Here is a 16,958-nt window from a genome sequence, read left to right as displayed (position 1 = left end):
CCTCTCCCGCGTTCCTCTTCACTCTTCTCTTAAATCACTACCTTCCAGCACTCCGTTCAGTCCGTAAGTGTGACCCTGCGCTTCCGGTCGCCTGTCACTCTAATTCCCTGTTCCATTCCCACTCTGACCTCTCCGTTCTCGGCCTCCTACACTGTTCCAATGAAGCTCAACGCAAGCTCGAGGAACAGCACCTCATCTTTCGTTTAGGCACTTTACAGCTTCTGGACTCAACATCGAGTTCAACAATTCCAGAATATAACCTCTGCCCATTTTTGGCTCCCTCTCTTTCCCCCCCACCCTGATCCCTTGTTTTTTCTCTCTCTGTCTCCAATGGCAGCTGGTCATTATTTCGCCATTCACACCCTATCTACACTAACCTTTTTCTAACTTCTGTTATTATCAGTGGATGTGGTGTATTTGGACTTTCAAAAGGCTTTTGACAAGATCCCACACGAGATTGGTGTGCAAAATTAAAGCACATGGTATTGGGGGTAATGTACTGACGTGGATAGAGAACTGGTTGGCAGACAGGAAGCAGAGAGTCGGGATAAATGGGTCCTTTTCAGAATGGCAGGCAGTGACTAGTGGGGTGTCGCAGGGCTCAGTGCTGGGACCCCAGCTATTTACAATATACATTCATGATTTGGAGGAGGGAATTGAGTGTAATATCTCCAAGTTTGAGATGACACTAAGCTGGGCGGTGTGAGCCGTGAGGAGGACGTTAAAAGGCTGCAGGGTGACTTGGACAGGTTAGGTGAGTGGTCAAATGCATGGCAGTTGCAGTATAATATGGATAAATGTGAGGTTATCCACTTTTGTGGCAAAAACACGAAGACACAATATTATCTGAATGGCGGCAGATTAGGAAAAGGGGAGGTGCAATGAGACCTGGGTGTCATGGTACATCAGTCATTGAAACTTGGCATGCAGGTACAGCAGGCGGTGAAGATGGCAAATGGTATGTTGGCCTTCATAGCTAGGGGATTTGAGTATAGGAGCAGGGAGGTCTTACTGCAGTTGTACAGGGCCTTGGTGAGGCCTCACCTGGAATATTGTGTTCAGTTTTGGTCTCCTAATCTGAGGAAGGACGTTCTTGCTATTGAGGGAGTGCAGTGAAGGTTCACCAGACTGATTCCCGGGATGGCAGGACTGACATATGAGGAGAGACTGGATCGACTGGGTCTGTATTCACTGGAGTTTAGAAGGATGAGAGGGGATCTCAGAAACATATAAAATTCTGACGGGACTGGACAGATTAGATGCAGGAAGAATGTTCCCGATGTTGGGGAAGTCCAGAACCAGGGGACACAGTCTTTGGATAAGGGGTAGGCCATTTAGGACTGAGATGAGGAGAAACTTCTTCACTCGGAGAGTTGATAACATGTGGAATTCCCTGCCGCAGAGAGTTGTTGATGTCAGTTCAATGGATATATTCAAGAGGGAGTTAGATATGGCCCTTACGGCTGAAGGGATCAAGGAGTATGAAGAGAAAGTGGGAAAGGGGTACTGAAGGAATGATCAGCCATGATCTTATTGAATGGTGGTGCAGGCTCGAAGGGCCAAATGGCCTACTCCTGCACCTATTTTCTATGTTTCTATTTAACAGAGAGTGAATTGGAGATATACATATTGTATATAATCATTACTGGGAGTGAATTAGAGATGCATCTGTCCCCTTCACCTCTCCCTCCCCTGCTCCCGCCTCCTCCCTTCGTCCCCTAACCCTCTCCCGCGTTCCTCTTCACTCTTCTCTTAAATCACTACCTTCCAGCACTCCGTTCAGTCCGTAAGTGTGACCCTGCGCTTCCGGTCGCCTGTCACTCTAATTCCCTGTTCCATTCCCACTCTGACCTCTCCGTTCTCGGCCTCCTACACTGTTCCAATGAAGCTCAACGCAAGCTCGAGGAACAGCACCTCATCTTTCGTTTAGGCACTTTACAGCTTCTGGACTCAACATCGAGTTCAACAATTCCAGAATATAACCTCTGCCCATTTTTGGCTCCCTCTCTTTCCCCCCCACCCTGATCCCTTGTTTTTTCTCTCTCTGTCTCCAATGGCAGCTGGTCATTATTTCGCCATTCACACCCTATCTACACTAACCTTTTTCTAACTTCTGTTATTATCATTGCAATTTGGCTCATCATCCCTTTTGTCTCTCTAGTCTCTCCTGCCTCCCACCTTATCACAGACCTTCCCTTTTGTTCTTTCCTCCCCTCCCCCTTTCAGTGCTCCTTCAGAACGTGTTCTTTTCGAACATTCACCAGTTCTGATGAAGGGTCGTCAACCTGAAACCTGTTTTTCTCTCCACAGATTGGATCTATTCAAGAGGGAGTTAGATATGACCCTTACGGCTAAGGGGATCAAGGGATATGGAGAGAAAGCAGGAAAGGGGTACTGAGGGAATGATCAGCCATGATCATATTGAATGGTGGTGCAGGCTCGAAGGGCCGAATGGCCTACTCCTGCACCTATTTTCTATGGTTCAGATGCTGCTGACCTGCTGAGATTTCCAGCATTTTCTGTTTTTATCCCAGCACTGTCTCCCCAACTCCGTAGTTATATCCCTATGTCCAGACATTGCCAAGTATCTAAAGCACAGTTTAAGAGGACGGGATATGAAAATGTCGCGAACCCTGTGTGGGTATCAGTTATCTTGCTCACTTTCATTGTACGAGGGTATGCATAATGTAGTGAGTGGGGAGGTGTGGGGTATGCATAATGTAGTGAGTGGGGAGGTGTGGGGTATGCATAATGTAGTGAGTGGGGAGGTGTGGGGTATGCATAATGTAGTGAGTGGGGAGGTGTGGGGAATGCATAATGTAGTGAGTGGGGAATGCATAATGTAGTGAGTGGGGAATGCATAATGTAGTGAGTGGGGAGGTGTGGGGTATGCATAATGTAGTGAGTGGGGAGGTGTGTTGATTGTGCTTCAGAACAACTAATCCAGGGAGTTGGAGTCCGTCACTCTTTGAATCGCCTGTCCTTTATCCAGTCTTTGGTCAAGACATTATTTTGCTTCTTACAGTCTGGACGAGATCTGCAGCATTACCAGAACCAGGCCAAACAGCTGTTCCGCAAGCTGAATGAGCAGTCTCCCACACGCTGTACTCTGCAAGCAGGATCCATGTCCTTCCAGTAAGTGGTACACTTCCATGATATTCAACCAGATTTGTATCCTCTCCCCATCTTCTGGAGTCACTCACTCATTCTGGAATACAGCTCCAAGGGTGTCTAACCCGTCTGGGGAAATGAACCTTGGGGTCGTGTCATCTGGCTATTCAAGTATGGAAGGTGTCACACCTGAACTGATGCTGCCTTCCATGACCACACAGTCTCCCAGCTAGTCCAAGAGACCACATTGACTTCATTTATATGACACTATAAATCACTGTTTTACAGGCAGTGTCCGATACTGTATAAACAAAGGTTGAGTTTCTATGATTGGAAGTTTGAGGTGGAGTAACTGGTTGTGGATTGACCCGCTGCCTCCCCCAGTTAAGTGAGGGTGGGTTCCAGTGTCAGGGGTGCTTTTTGGATGAGATGTTAGCCTGAGGATCTCCAACAGGAATATTGTGTTCAGTTTTGGTCCCCTAATCTGAGGAAGGACGTTCTTGCTATTGTGGGAGTGCAGCGAAGGTTCACCTGACTGATTCCCGGGATGGCGGGACTGACATATGAGGAAAGACTGGATTGACTGGGCCTGTATTCACTGGAGTTTAGAAGAATGAGAGGGGATCTCATAGAAACATATAAAATTCTGACGGGACTGGACAGGTTAGATGCAACAAGAATGTTCCCGATGTTGGGGAAGTCCAGAACCAGAGTTCACAGTCTAAGGATAAGGGGTAAGCCATATAGGACCAACATGAGGAGAAACTTCTTCACTGAGAATTGTGAACCTGTGGAATTCTCTACCGCAGAGAGTTGCTGATGCCAGTTCGTGAGATATATTCAAGAGGGAGTTAAATATGGCCCTTACGGCTAAAGGGATCAAGGGTCATGGAGAGAAAGCAGGAATGGGGTACTGAAGTTGCATGATCAGCCGTGATCTTATTGAATGGTGGTACAGGCTCGAAGGGCCGAAGGGCCTGCTCCTGCACCTATTTTCTATGTTTTTATGTTTCAACTTTTGATTCAGCCGCATGTTGGTAATCCCACTGTTCTTTTTGGAGAAGAGCAGGCAGATCTTCCAGTGCATTCAAGGCCGTGTGGTCCGAGAGGTCTTGTCTTAACGGGAATTGAGACTTCACCTACTGGCTGATCCTTTAGCACAATGTCTCTCTTTTACAGCTATGTGATAGAGAAGGGCGTGTGCTACCTGGTCTTGTGCGAGGCAGCATATCCAAAGAAGTTGGCTTTTGCATATCTGGAGGACCTGCAGGCAGAGTTCGATGAGCAGCACGGCAAGCGGGTGCCGACAGTCTCTCGGCCTTACTCTTTCATTGAATTTGGTGAGTGTACAATTCACAAGCCTTGCTTTTGTTTTTATTGCCGCTCAAGCTCCTTTGCATCTCACCTGCAAGGACAGGTGATGGAAACTCAAGGTCTCTCAGTGGACACCAAGCCCTCAGCTGAGTTTATAAATAATCAGTCTGGGGTAACAATAAGGACAATTGAAAGCCTTTACACAGAGTCAAAATGGAGGATTAACCAAAAGTATTTCTCAGGCTAAATGACTACCCCTGAGAGTGTACAATAGGGAGACAGTAGTAGCTGCCACCTAAGCAAGTTTAATGACCTTGCCTCACTCACACAGAAGGGATTGAAACCCAAGTAATCTGCAGGGAGTGACAGACTATACCCAAGGGTGCCAAGTGAAATTGGGACAACATCTACACAATGCTGATATCCTGCCGGAATATGTGAATACAGCGGAGGGCCAATCGGATTCAAAGCAAAAAGCTACAAGTACAGACTCTTTCGGTTTTCATCAGTAAGACAGGCAAAATGTTGGATTCAGTCATCGAGAGAGAACCTTAGTACCTTAGTACCTGTATAACTATAGCTGGCAGCCAGCATTGGTCCAGAATGCGCAGATAGGCCTGCCCAAACTCTTTGGCGTTTTTCAAGAAGTAACCTACACAGTGGATGCTGGAAAGTCCCCTGCTTCACACTTCGAGCGTGTGGGCCTTTCATTAAGTCTCTCATGAGCAACTTGTACAGCAGCGAAGGACGCTGGTATCCTGGGTAAAATTTGGAGGTGGATAATGAACTGGTTGAGACAGAAAGCAGTAGGTACGAGCCAGAGAAATAATGTGATTCTGAGTGGGGTGTCCCAGGGGTCAGTGCTGGGAGATGTAGAGTGGGGTGTCCCAGGGATCGGTGCTGGGAGATGTAGAATGGGGTGTCCCAGGGATCGGTGCTGGGAGATGTAGAATGGTGTTGAGGTTCACCAGACTGATTCCCGGGATGGCAGGACTGACCTATGAGGAGAGACTGGATCGACTGGGCTTGTATCCACTGGAGTTTAGAAGAATGAGAGGGGATCTCATAGAAACATAAAATTCTGACGGGACTGGACAAGTTAGATGTAGGAAGAATGTTCCCGTTGCTGGGGAGTTCCAGAACCAGGGGCACAGTCTAAGAATAAGGGGTAGTCCATTTAGGACCGAGGTGAAGAGAAACTTCTTCACTCAGAGAGTGGTTAACCTGTGGAATTCTCTACCGCAGAAAGTCGTTGAGACCAGTTCGTTAGATATATTCAAAAGGGAGTTAGATATGGCCCTTACGGCCAAAGGGATCAAGGGGTATGGAGGGAAAGCAGGAGTGGGGTACTGATGTTGCATGATCAGCCATGATATTGAATGGCAGTGCAGGCTCAAAGGGCCGAATGGCCTACTCCTGCACCTATTTTCTATGTTTGCCTATGATTGACACGATTTGTGTAACAAAAATAATAGAAAGGCAATATGAAAAACTACTTTAAATTGCTTTCCTGCAGGACTGTTGCAAAGAATTTTATTGCTGTGCAGCCGCCTACTGATGGCAGGTTCGTTAAGGCTGAATTACTGTGCCTGTACATTGAGTACAGATTACGAAGAGAATTGTTTAACAGTAACTGGCTATCTTGCTAAATTAGTAAACAGGATATTATTTTCGATGAATTGAGCATCCTCTTGGGACCTAAATTTAAACACTAAGCCTTTTTGAAGCAGTTTAATGTTACCACCAACATGATGTGTTGTATTGTACTGATCATCAAGACATTAAAGTTGCATGTAGTTAGGATTGTGTAAGGTCGAAAATTAGCGCAATGTTGAAAACAAATCTGCCTTTTTTGTATAGTTAACTGGAAGCTGTTTTTATTAAATTACTAGAGCAACATTGAGATGCTGATATGTGACAAGAGTGCAAAATTGAGAACAGCCAGATTTATTTGAGGACAAAAGTATTTTGTATTCCTTTGATCTACCTATCTACATTTTTCCCGACAAAATATTTATTACTCAAAGTACCTTAATCTGTCAATGTGCTTCACTTTACACAAGTAGCATTGGCCATATAATTAGGGCAGAAGCAGCGACAAATGCAAAATGTATAGTATTCCAGTGCAGTGAAAAGGTTCACCAGACTGATTCCTGGGATGGCAGGACTGACATATGAAGAAAGAGTGGATCGACTAGGCCTATATTTACTGGAATTTAGGATGAGAGGGGATCTCAGAGAAACATATAAAATTCTGACGGGATTGGACAGGTTAGATGCAGGAAGAATGTTCCTGATGTTGGGGAAGTCCAGAACCGGGGTCACAGTCTAAGGATAAGGGGTAAGCCATTTAGGACCGAGATGAGGAGTAACTTCTTCAATGAGAATTGTGAACCTGTACAATTCTCTACTGCAGAGAGTTGTTGAGGCCAGTTTATGAGATATATTCAAGAGGGAGTTAGATGTGGCCCTTATGGCTAAAAGGATCAAGGGGTATGGAGAGAAAGCAGGAATGGGGTACTGAAGTTGCATGACCAGCCATGATCATATTGAATGGCGGTGCAGGCTCAAAGGGCCGAATGGCCTACTCCTGCACCTATTTTCTATGTTTGAACTTTTGATTCAGCTGCATGTTAGTAATCCCACTGTACTTTTTGGAGAAGAACAGGCAGATCTTCCGGTGCATTCAAGGCCGTGTGGTGCAGAATATTACTGGAGCTGGCTGTCTACAGTACCTGACTCTCATACTCAATGTTTGAGACAACCTTGTGCATGTTGGCACACCTGTATATCCTCGGACACACCAGCTTTGCTCATTGATTTGACCTTTCTCTTTGTCACTTGTGAGTTCTACCCCAGCAGTGGGGAAAGACTATGGTTGCATTTTCTGGGGTGTTTTCTCTCTCAATTTTTCGACTGTTACATCTTTGATCACTCATCGGCAAATACTGACTCCGTGTGACCTTGAGTGTCTCCACAATCTGTGATTACCAGCTACAGCATTGGTAAAATGCAGGGGGGGAACAAACATAAAATGCTTTCTGTTTTTACTTTATCAACTATTTGTAGGTCGTCAGTCTATCTTGTTTCCGATTTTGGTTATCTGGTGAATTTATTTAATAATAGCTAAGTGAATAAGTAACAGTATTATAAGATGGATATATTTCCAGTAGAAGTGGTACTAGCTAACTCCACAAACATAAAACAGTCATAGAATGTTCCAGCACTGGAAGAGCCCGCTTAGCTTGCTCCGCTGCCTTCCCTGTTCTCGTGCTGCTGTCTCGGCATTGCCCCATCTCTCCTGGCTATACTTTGCACCACCTAACATCCAAACCGCCGCAGTGCTGGTGTGACCCCTCATCAACTTGCACCTTGGTCCCTCACCACCTCCTCTGGCAGCTTCTCTTCCTTCAAATACCCCATTTTGTTTAACCCTCTTGCCTCTCCTTTAAAACTGCCACCCTTTCCCCTGCCCATAACCTCTCCCTCCATGTAAACTCTCCCCGAAACCTGTCCCCTGAAACCTCGCCCTCCATATAAACTCTCCCCGAAACCGCCCTCTCCATATAAACTCTCCCCGAAACCTCTCCCTCCAAAAAAACTGTCCCCCGAAACCTCTCCCTCCATATAAACTCTCCCCAAAACCCCCCTCTCCATATAAACTCTCCCCGAAACCTCTCCCTCCAAAAAAGCTGTCCCCCGAAACCTCTCCCTCCATATAAACTCTCCCCGAAACCCCCCCCCTCCATATAAACTCTCCCCGAAACCTCTCCCTCCATATAAACTCTCCCCATGAGCTCCCTCTCCCTGAACCCCCTCCTTCCCTCCCCGTGAACCCCCTCCTGCCTGACCTTGCACCCTCCGTAAAGTTCAGAAGATGGCGTTCCCTCTCCCACTCACCCCCTGGTCTCTATCGCTCCCATTGTCCCTCTGTCTCCCCATTCCTCACTCCCTCCACCTCCCTCCTCTCCGTCTCTCCCCTGACTCCTCCCCCGCCACCCCTCCCTCACCTGTCCTCCTGCCACCCCTGCTGTCTGCTGATTACAACACAGATGAATCAAAGCTTGCACACAGGATAAATGGTTACCTCACCAGCCCTTTTTCATGTAGAACAGTGATGGGTAACTTGCTTGCTGTCTGCTTTTTCTTTCAGACACATACATTCAAAAAACAAAGAAATCCTACATCGACAGTCGAGCACGCAGGAACCTTGGCTCCATAAACACAGAGCTGCAAGATGTGCAGAGAATAATGGTGGCGAATATTGAGGAGGTGTTACAGCGCGGAGAGGCACTCTCGGGTAAAGCTTTCGAGTCTGAGTAATAGCAACTCGAGTTATGCCAAATAGCTCCTTCAAAAGGGAGTGGAATAGAGTTCCTGATGAATTATTGTCTAAACGTAATGGTGCCCCCAGTGTTGAGCTGAGCCTTGGGAGAGCAGAATATCTCGGGCCTGTGCGGAGCTCAGCGTGACTAGGTGTTGGGGCACTTCACATCACCCCTGTGCCCCTGCAGAACATCAGCCTCCAATTTTACTTCTGATCATTCTCCGGTGGCCCTTCCTAAGAAGCACACGTTGCGAGTGAGTGTGTGCATAGGATTGGATTTGGCTGAGATGCCATTTTGATTACATTGATTTTTTAAAAACTCATTCCTGGGGTGTGGGGCTGGAGTCACGTACAGGCCAAGCCGGGCATTGTCGGCAGGTTTCCTTCACTAAAGGACATTAGTGAGCCAGTTGAGTTTTAAAAGTAAACCAACGGCGGCTTTTGTTACAAAACTGAATTGAAATTGTCAATGTGCCGTGGAGGGATTTGAACTCGCGTTCTCTGCATTACTCGCCCAGTAACAGACCAGCAACATTACCACACGCTGCCCTGTATGGTTGTGGACTGGTACTCTATATTGCTGCATCTTCAGCAATGGAAGGATATTAATAAATTTAAATATTTGGCTGGAGATAGAGGAATATATTAAACATCAACTCAGACACAGATTCCGCGTGGAACTAGGCCGTCCTGTATTTACTCGCACCATGGAAATGTCAACAGTGCAAAGTGAGCAGTGTTCAATCAAAAGAAAAGAAAGCAAGACTTGAATTTATATAGCGGCTTTCATGACCACTGGAAGTGCTAAACGCTGTGCAGCCAGTGAAGCACTTGTTGAAGCGTAGTCACTGTTGTAGGAAATTAGGTTAAATGTTAAATTCTCTGGAGTTTGGCTTCATTCTCGTACGAGTTGGAGAGTAAGCACATAGAACTTTCCCTCAGGACGTTAAATGGGTGGGTCAAGTCCATGGAAGGGGTGACTGCACACAAGGGAAAAAAAGAGTAGAAATGCAGTAGTCATAGGGGATTCGATATTTAGGGGCAAAGACAGGCATTTCTGTAAGCGTAATCATGATTCTCAAATGGTATGTTGCCTCCCTGGTGCCAGGGTAAAGGATATCATTGAGCGGGTGCAGGATATTCTGTGAGGAGAAGGGGAACAGCTAGAAATCGTGGTCCATATTGGAACCAATGACATCGGTAGAAAAGTGTTGCGGTCCTTCAGGCAGAGTTTTGGGAGCTAGGAAAACGGTTCAAAAACGTGCTCCTGTGTATCGAAACAGGGCGATAGTGAGTGTAAATGCGTGGCTGGAGAAGTGGTGCAGGAGGGAGGTTTTCAGATTCTTGGGGCATTGGAACTGGTTCTGGAGGTAGGAGCATCTGTACCAGATGGATGGGTTGCACCTGCACAGAGCTGTTCTTGCTGAGAGGTTAACTAGGACTGTTGGAGAGGGTTTAAACTCATTTGGCAGGGAGAAGGAAACCAGAAATTAGTAGAGAGGAGCAGAAATGAGATCAGAGGACAGAGTGCTATAAACAGCAGTACAATTCGAAATCTCCCCAAAACCTGCAGGGACCAGACGGAGGAAAATAGCGACAGTGACGAAGGAGGTATTACATTGTATGTACGTCAATGTAACTGATAAAGTTGATGAGCTGCAGGCACAAATTGCTACATGGGATTGTAACTTGGTTGCATTAACCGAGACATGGCTCAAACAAGGCTACGAAATGGGACTGATAGCCGATAATCCCCTGGACCTGACGGCCTACATTCTAGGGTTTTGAAAGAGGTGGCTATAGAGATAGTGGATGCATTGGTTATCATCTTCCAAAATTCCATGGATTCTAGAAACCGTTCCCGTGGATTGGAAGGTAGCAAATGTGACTGTAACCGTGCTATTTAAGAAAGGAGGGAGAGAGAAAACGGGGAACTGTAGACAGTTAGCCTGACATCAGTAGTCAGGAAAATGCTAGAATCTGTTAGGGACATGGTAACAGGGCACTTAGAAGATAATATGATTGGACAGTCAACACGGATTTATGAAAGGGAAATCATGTTTGAAGAATCTGTTACAGTTTTTTGAGGTTGTAACTAGCAGAATAGATAAGGGGGACCAGTGGATGTGGTGTATTTGGATTTTCAGAAGGCATTCGATACGGTGCCACACAAGAGGTTATTGAACAAAATTAGGGCTCATGGGATTGGGGTTAATATATCAGCATGGATTGAGGATTGGTTAACGGACAGAAAACAGAGAGTAGGAATAAACGGGTCATTTTTGGCAGGCTGTAACTAGTGGGGTGTCACAAGGATCAGTGCTTGGCCCCAGCTATTCACAATCTGTATCAATGATTTGGATGAGGGTACCAAATGTAATATATCCAAGTTTGCTGATGCTACAAAGCTAGGTGGGAATATAAGTTGTGAGGAGGATGCAACGAGGCTTCACGGGGATATAGACAGGCTAAGTGAGTGGGCAAGAACATGGCAAATGGAATATAATGTGGAGAAATGTGAAGTTGCCCACTTTGGGAGGAAAAATAGAAAAGCAGAGTATATTTTAAATGGTGAGATTGGGAAATCTTGGTGTTCAGAGGGACTTGGGTGTCCTTGTACCAATCACTGAAAGTTAACATTCAGGTACAGCAAGCAATGAAGAAAGCAAATGGTATGTTGGCCTTTATTACAAGAGGATTTGAGTATAAGAGTATAGATGTCTTACTGCAATTATACAGGGCCCTGGTGAGACCACACATGGAGTATTGTGCACAGTTTTGGTCTCCTTACCTAAGGAAGGATATACTCCCTCAATGCACTCATTGAGGGAGTGCAACGAAGGTTCACCAGACTGATTCCTGGAATAGGGGGATTGCCCTGTGAGGAGAGATTGAGTAAACTAGACCTATATTCCCTTCAGTTTAGAAGAATGAGAGATGATCTAATTGAAGCATACAAAATTCCTACAGGACTTGACAAGGGTAGATGCAGGGAGGATGTTCCCTCTGGCTGGGGAGTCTAGAACCAGGGGTCACAGTCTCAGACTAAGGGGTCGGCCAGTTAGGACTGAGATGAGAAATTTCTTCACTCAGAGGGTGGTGAATCTTTGGAATTCTCTGCCCCAGAGGACTGTGGAGGCTCAGTCGTGAGTATATTTAAGATAGAGATCGATAGCTTTTTGGATATTAAGGGAACCAAGAGATATGGGGACAGTGCAGGAAAGTGGAGTTAAGGTAGAAAATTAGTCATGATCTCATTGAATGGCGGAGCAGGCTCGATGGGCCGAATGGCCGACTCCTCCTAATTCTTATGTTGTTATGAATGGGTTCTTAATATTCCTGGTTACCAAGTATTCAGAAATGATGGAGGGCCGTGGCAGTATTGATTAAGGATGATACAGTTGTAAATAGAAAGAATATACTAGATGGTCTAGGACTGAATTTGGCTTGAGGAACAGAGGGAAGCTGTTATATTGTTGGGAGATTTTTTGTTCGAGCTCCAAACAGTGAGGAGGAGATAGATGAGCAAATTTCAACGGTGTGAAACAAAAATAGAGTAGTAATATTTGGAGATTTTAATTACCCTAATATGGACTGGGACCAACAGTCCAAGGATAGGGCGGGAAAATAATTTCTGATATATGTACAGGAGAACTTTATGTCTCTGATCCACCAAGCAAGGAAACAGTGTTGGATCTGGTTCTGGGAAATGAAGTGGAATGTGTTACAGTCGGAGATCATCTAGCTAACTGTGACCACAACATCATTCGGTGTAAAGTAAGATGGAAAGAGACCAGAAAATTTCAACGGTAAAAATGCTCAATTGGGGAAGAGCTAATTTTAGTGATTTTAAGAAGGGACCTAGCACAGGTAGGTTAGAAAAGGCGATTGCAGGGTAAAGCAGTAATGGAGCAATGGAGTGCATTCAGGAGAGAGATAGATCAGGTACAAACGTGGCATATTCCTTTGAAAGGAAAAGGTGGAGCATCCAAAGCTAATGTGCCCTGGAGACACGGGAAATAAAAGTTAAAATAAAACCGAAAAAGGAGGCTTATGACAAATGTCACAAGCAAGATTCATTAATAACCAGGAAGATTTTGGAAAGTACAGGAGGGAATTGAAAAAATAATGCAGGAGGCAAAGAGAGGTTACGAGAAAAGATTAGCAGGCAATACTAAAACCCTAAACATTTTATAAACATATGGGCCCAAGTTTCCCCAGGAGTTGCTCCTATCTTTTTGGAGCAACTTGATTTTTCTGAACTATCTTTTTAGTTGCAATTCTGACCATTTAATTTGCGCCAGTGTAAGTGAGTTAGTTCGTTTTTTTTTCCAAAAGGGGCCATTCCCAGCCACTTACCCCTGTTTTAGGTGTTTGGCCAGCAAATAGTTGCTCCAAACTAACTTAGGCCAGCGTATGTTGCCACTTCTGTCCGCACAGAAAAACCTTATCTAGAGTTCAGGAATTGGTGCAAGTAACTATATTTAAAGCACCACCAAGCACCAAACAAAGTACAAAAAATAATAAGCAATTAATTAACAAATAAAATAGAAGGAACCCTGCCCCTAAAGCATCAAGACCAAAGTAATAAGCAATCAATAAATAACAAATAAAAAAAATAGAAGGAACCCTGCCCCTAAAGCACCAAAATCAATCAGTAAATAACAAATAAACAATAGAAGTCCTACCTTAGGGAATGCAGTGGGCCGCCAATGAGGGAGCCCATTTGGCCACGGCTAGGGACGGCGTGTTTCGGCCCCTCCCACACAGCCTGCAGCGCGTGTTTGCAGAAACAGCCTGCCAGGAGTTACTGCACATGCGCGTAGACTCTAGCGCGCATGTGCAGAGGTCCCGGCACTGTTTTCGGCGCCGGGACCTGGCTCCGTCCCCAATCCATTGGGCCATACTGCGCCACCACCGAGGAGAAGCTGGACGTCTTTTTTCGGCGGCTTGGAGGCGGACAAAAGCGGCGCACCTCGGGTGAGGGCGTCAGAAAAACAGGTTAGGGAAACACTAGCCCATAATGTGTAAGGTTAGCTAGGGAAAATTTGGGCTTATTGAGGACCCAAATGGAAATCTTCATGTAGAGGTAGAGGACATGGGTAAAGTGTTAAATGAGTACTTTGCATCTGTCTTTACAAAAGAAGCAGATGATGTGAAGGTTACACTAAAAGAGGAGAGGGAAGGATAGTCATAGAGAAGACCTAAAAAGATTAGCATTACTGTAAGTCACCTGGTCCGGATGGAATGCATCCCAGGTTGCTGAAAGAAGCAAAGGTAGAAATAAGCAGAGGCATTGGTCACAATCATTCAATCCTTATTGGATACAGGAGTAGTGCCAGAGGACTGGAGGGTTGCTAATGTTATACCACTGTTCAAGAAAGGGGAGAGAGATAAAGCAGGGAACTACAGGCCAGTCAGCCCAACAGTGGTCGAGAAGTTAGTGGAAACCATTATCACGAGCAAAATAAACTTTCATTTGGAAAGGCATGGGTTAATCAAGGAGAGCCAGAACGGATTTGTTAAAATAGGTAAATCAAGTCTGACTAACTTGGTTGAATTCTTTGATGAGGTAACAGAGAAGGTTGATGAAGGTAATGCAGTAGATGTTGTGTATATGGACCTTCGGAAGACATTTGGTAAAGTGCCACACAGGAGGCTTACTAAGATGGAAGCCTATGGAATTAAGGAGAAACTGGCAGTTATGGATGCAAAATTGGCTGAGTGACCAGAGGCAAAGGGATGAATGTGTTTCAGACTGGGAGGTAGTTTGCAGTACTGTTCCCCAAGGTCAGTTTTGGGTCCAATATTCTTTTTAATTTTTATAAACATCCTAAACACGGGTAGGGAGAAGTTTGCTGATGATAAGAAACTTGGTAAAGTAGATCATAAGGATAGTTACAGGCTTCGGGATGACATATACAGGATGGTGAAAGGGGAGGAGGCATGTCAGATGGAGTTCAATGCTGAAAAGTGGTGCACTTTGGGAGGACTAATATGGAAAAATAGTATACTATAAATGGCACAATTTTCAAGTGTAGATGAGCAAAGAGACCTTGGTGTCCACAGATACACATCCTGTAAGGTGGTAGGGCAAGTTGATAAGGTGGTTAAAAAAGCATATGGGTTTATAAATAGGTTTATAAATAGAGGCATAGAATATAAAAGCAAAGACATCATGCTAGAACATTATTCATTATAGGTTAGGCCTCCGCTGGAGTATTGTGAACAATTCTAGGCATCACATTTCAGGAAAGGTGTAAAGGTGTTAGGAAGGGGACAGAGGAGGTTTACCAGGATGTTACCAGGGATGAGGGACTTCAGAGTTGAGGAGATGTTGGAAAAGTGTGGACTGTTCTCCCTGGAACAGAGAATGTTGAGAGGTGAGCTAATGGGTGTTTTCGAGAGAGTGAGAGTTTTTGATTGAGTAAATAGGGAAAATATTCCCTCTGGTGAGCGGGTCCATAACCAGATCATGATCAGAGGAAAAAGATATAGAGGGGAGATGGGAGAACTTTTTTCATTGAGTTGCTGGGACCTGGAATGCTCTACCTGAGATGGTGATGGCTGATTCCGGAATAATTAAGGGAGTTGGATAGGTACTGGAGGATGACGAACTTGAAAAGTTATGGACAAAAAGTGGGCATGTGGGAATGAGCACAACAGCTCTTTCACAGGCACGACGGGCTGAATGGCCTCCTGGAAGGAGATTAAATAGGTAGGGTAGAGTCCCTGTACCACACACAGCGCCCACTGACCGTCTCCTCAGTTTGGTGATTGCCAGTGCTCCGATTGGAATCGGTGGGGTTGGAGCCCAGTGTTGTGTTCAGTAGTATTGACAGTCTGTGCCTCCGCTTTGCCCCCACATTAGTCTCTGTTTCCTGCTCCCAGCTGTCACATTTGAAATAATGATGTTCTTTTGTTCTCTTTGTTGATGTAGCTTTGGATAGCAAGGCCAGCAGCCTGTCCAGCCTGTCGAAGAAGTACCGACAAGATGCTAAGTACTTGAACATGCGTTCAACATACGCCAAGCTGGCGGCCGTGGCAGTCTTCTCGGTCATGCTGATAGTTTACGTGCGGTTCTGGTGGCTCTGAAGCTCGCTCGGTGTGATGCTGACGCTTTTCGATTCGTTACACGTCAGTTCCTGTGATTTCCAGGAGTGCTGTCTCCATGTGCGTCCGCTCTGTTCCTCGAGCCTCAGGTCATCGCCCAGTCAGTCAGGTTATAGCTCCTTTTTGTTGTAGTTAGTGTGGATTTAATTGGGGTCCTTCCCTATCCAGCACTGTTAGGCTACATTTAATGCTGTCGTATTGAACTGAAGAAGCCCCCTTTTCTTTCACCACATTGGACTGTGCATTCTAATATTTCAAATTATAACCAATAACATGATAATTTTGTTCAGAATCATTATGAAGAGTTGAAAAGTTGAAAAATGTAGTTAAGATGTCCTGTAGAATGAATGACCTTCTGTGATCTCTCCTCCTCTCTTTTCAATGGTCTTTACATGCAGACCTTGGCAAGCCAGCTGAGGGGGACCAGATTGCTGCCTGAAAGATAGAGTTTGTGCTGTAACTAGATATTGACAGGACACACACATTCATTGAATAAAATCACTTGCGTTAAGAATGTCTTTGTCAGTTAAAGAAATGTGCACGCGGTCAGGTTCCTGGCAGCTGGTACAGGGAGATCATTTGCCATCCCAGCAGTCGTTCACACCTTATCCCTTGGAACTCCAAGTCATTACTGAGCTAGGCTGGTGGAGCGCACCGTGGAGGTGTCGTTGGATCTGCCTAAAACTGTCACTGGAGATTGCTGCATGGACAGGGTGTTTTGCCCTGGGTTGTAGGACAGGTGGAGAGCTATTTGGGGGTGGGTGGGGGGGGGGGGGGGAAGGATTTTCAGCTTTTAAAAAAACGGTGGGGTAGGAGTGGTTAAATTATAAAAACTCGGAATTCAGACCTCAACCCGCCTCCTAACTTGCCCACTTCCGGTTTTAGCGGGGGAGGGGGCTGCTGGGCAGTGGGTGGAGGAGGCAGCAGCCAACCCGCTGCTGGGAGGTGGGATGTCAATTTACAATTTGTAATGAGGCTGGAAACCTCTCTTGTTTTTAATCCATTCTGGTTTTGACAAGCTGGTCCAGTTTTACACAATTCGTAAAACCCAGTAGTTACAGCAAGTTGAGGACAGCTACATCCAGACAGGAAA

The 16,958-nt window shown here is 45.5% G+C and overlaps 1 protein-coding gene across 1 annotated transcript in view; it reads left to right on the top strand.

The window, feature by feature from the left end:
- LOC139268778 (vesicle-trafficking protein SEC22b) overlaps positions 1-16,379 on the top strand; it is a 35,879-nt gene extending 19,500 nt beyond the window's left edge. Inside the window, exons 2-5 of the mRNA XM_070887461.1 lie at positions 3,026-3,135; positions 4,291-4,451; positions 8,579-8,725; positions 15,693-16,379. Coding sequence (XP_070743562.1) covers positions 3,026-3,135; positions 4,291-4,451; positions 8,579-8,725; positions 15,693-15,847 — 573 coding nt within the window. The 3' untranslated portion in view covers positions 15,848-16,379. The remainder of the gene's footprint in view (positions 1-3,025; positions 3,136-4,290; positions 4,452-8,578; positions 8,726-15,692) is intronic.
- Positions 16,380-16,958: the final 579 nt, after the last annotated feature.

The sequence above is a fragment of the Pristiophorus japonicus genome, chromosome 8 (assembly GCF_044704955.1).
Source record: "Pristiophorus japonicus isolate sPriJap1 chromosome 8, sPriJap1.hap1, whole genome shotgun sequence".
Taxonomy (NCBI): Eukaryota; Metazoa; Chordata; class Chondrichthyes; family Pristiophoridae; genus Pristiophorus; species Pristiophorus japonicus.
This window is presented reverse-complemented; position numbering and strand designations above follow the sequence as displayed.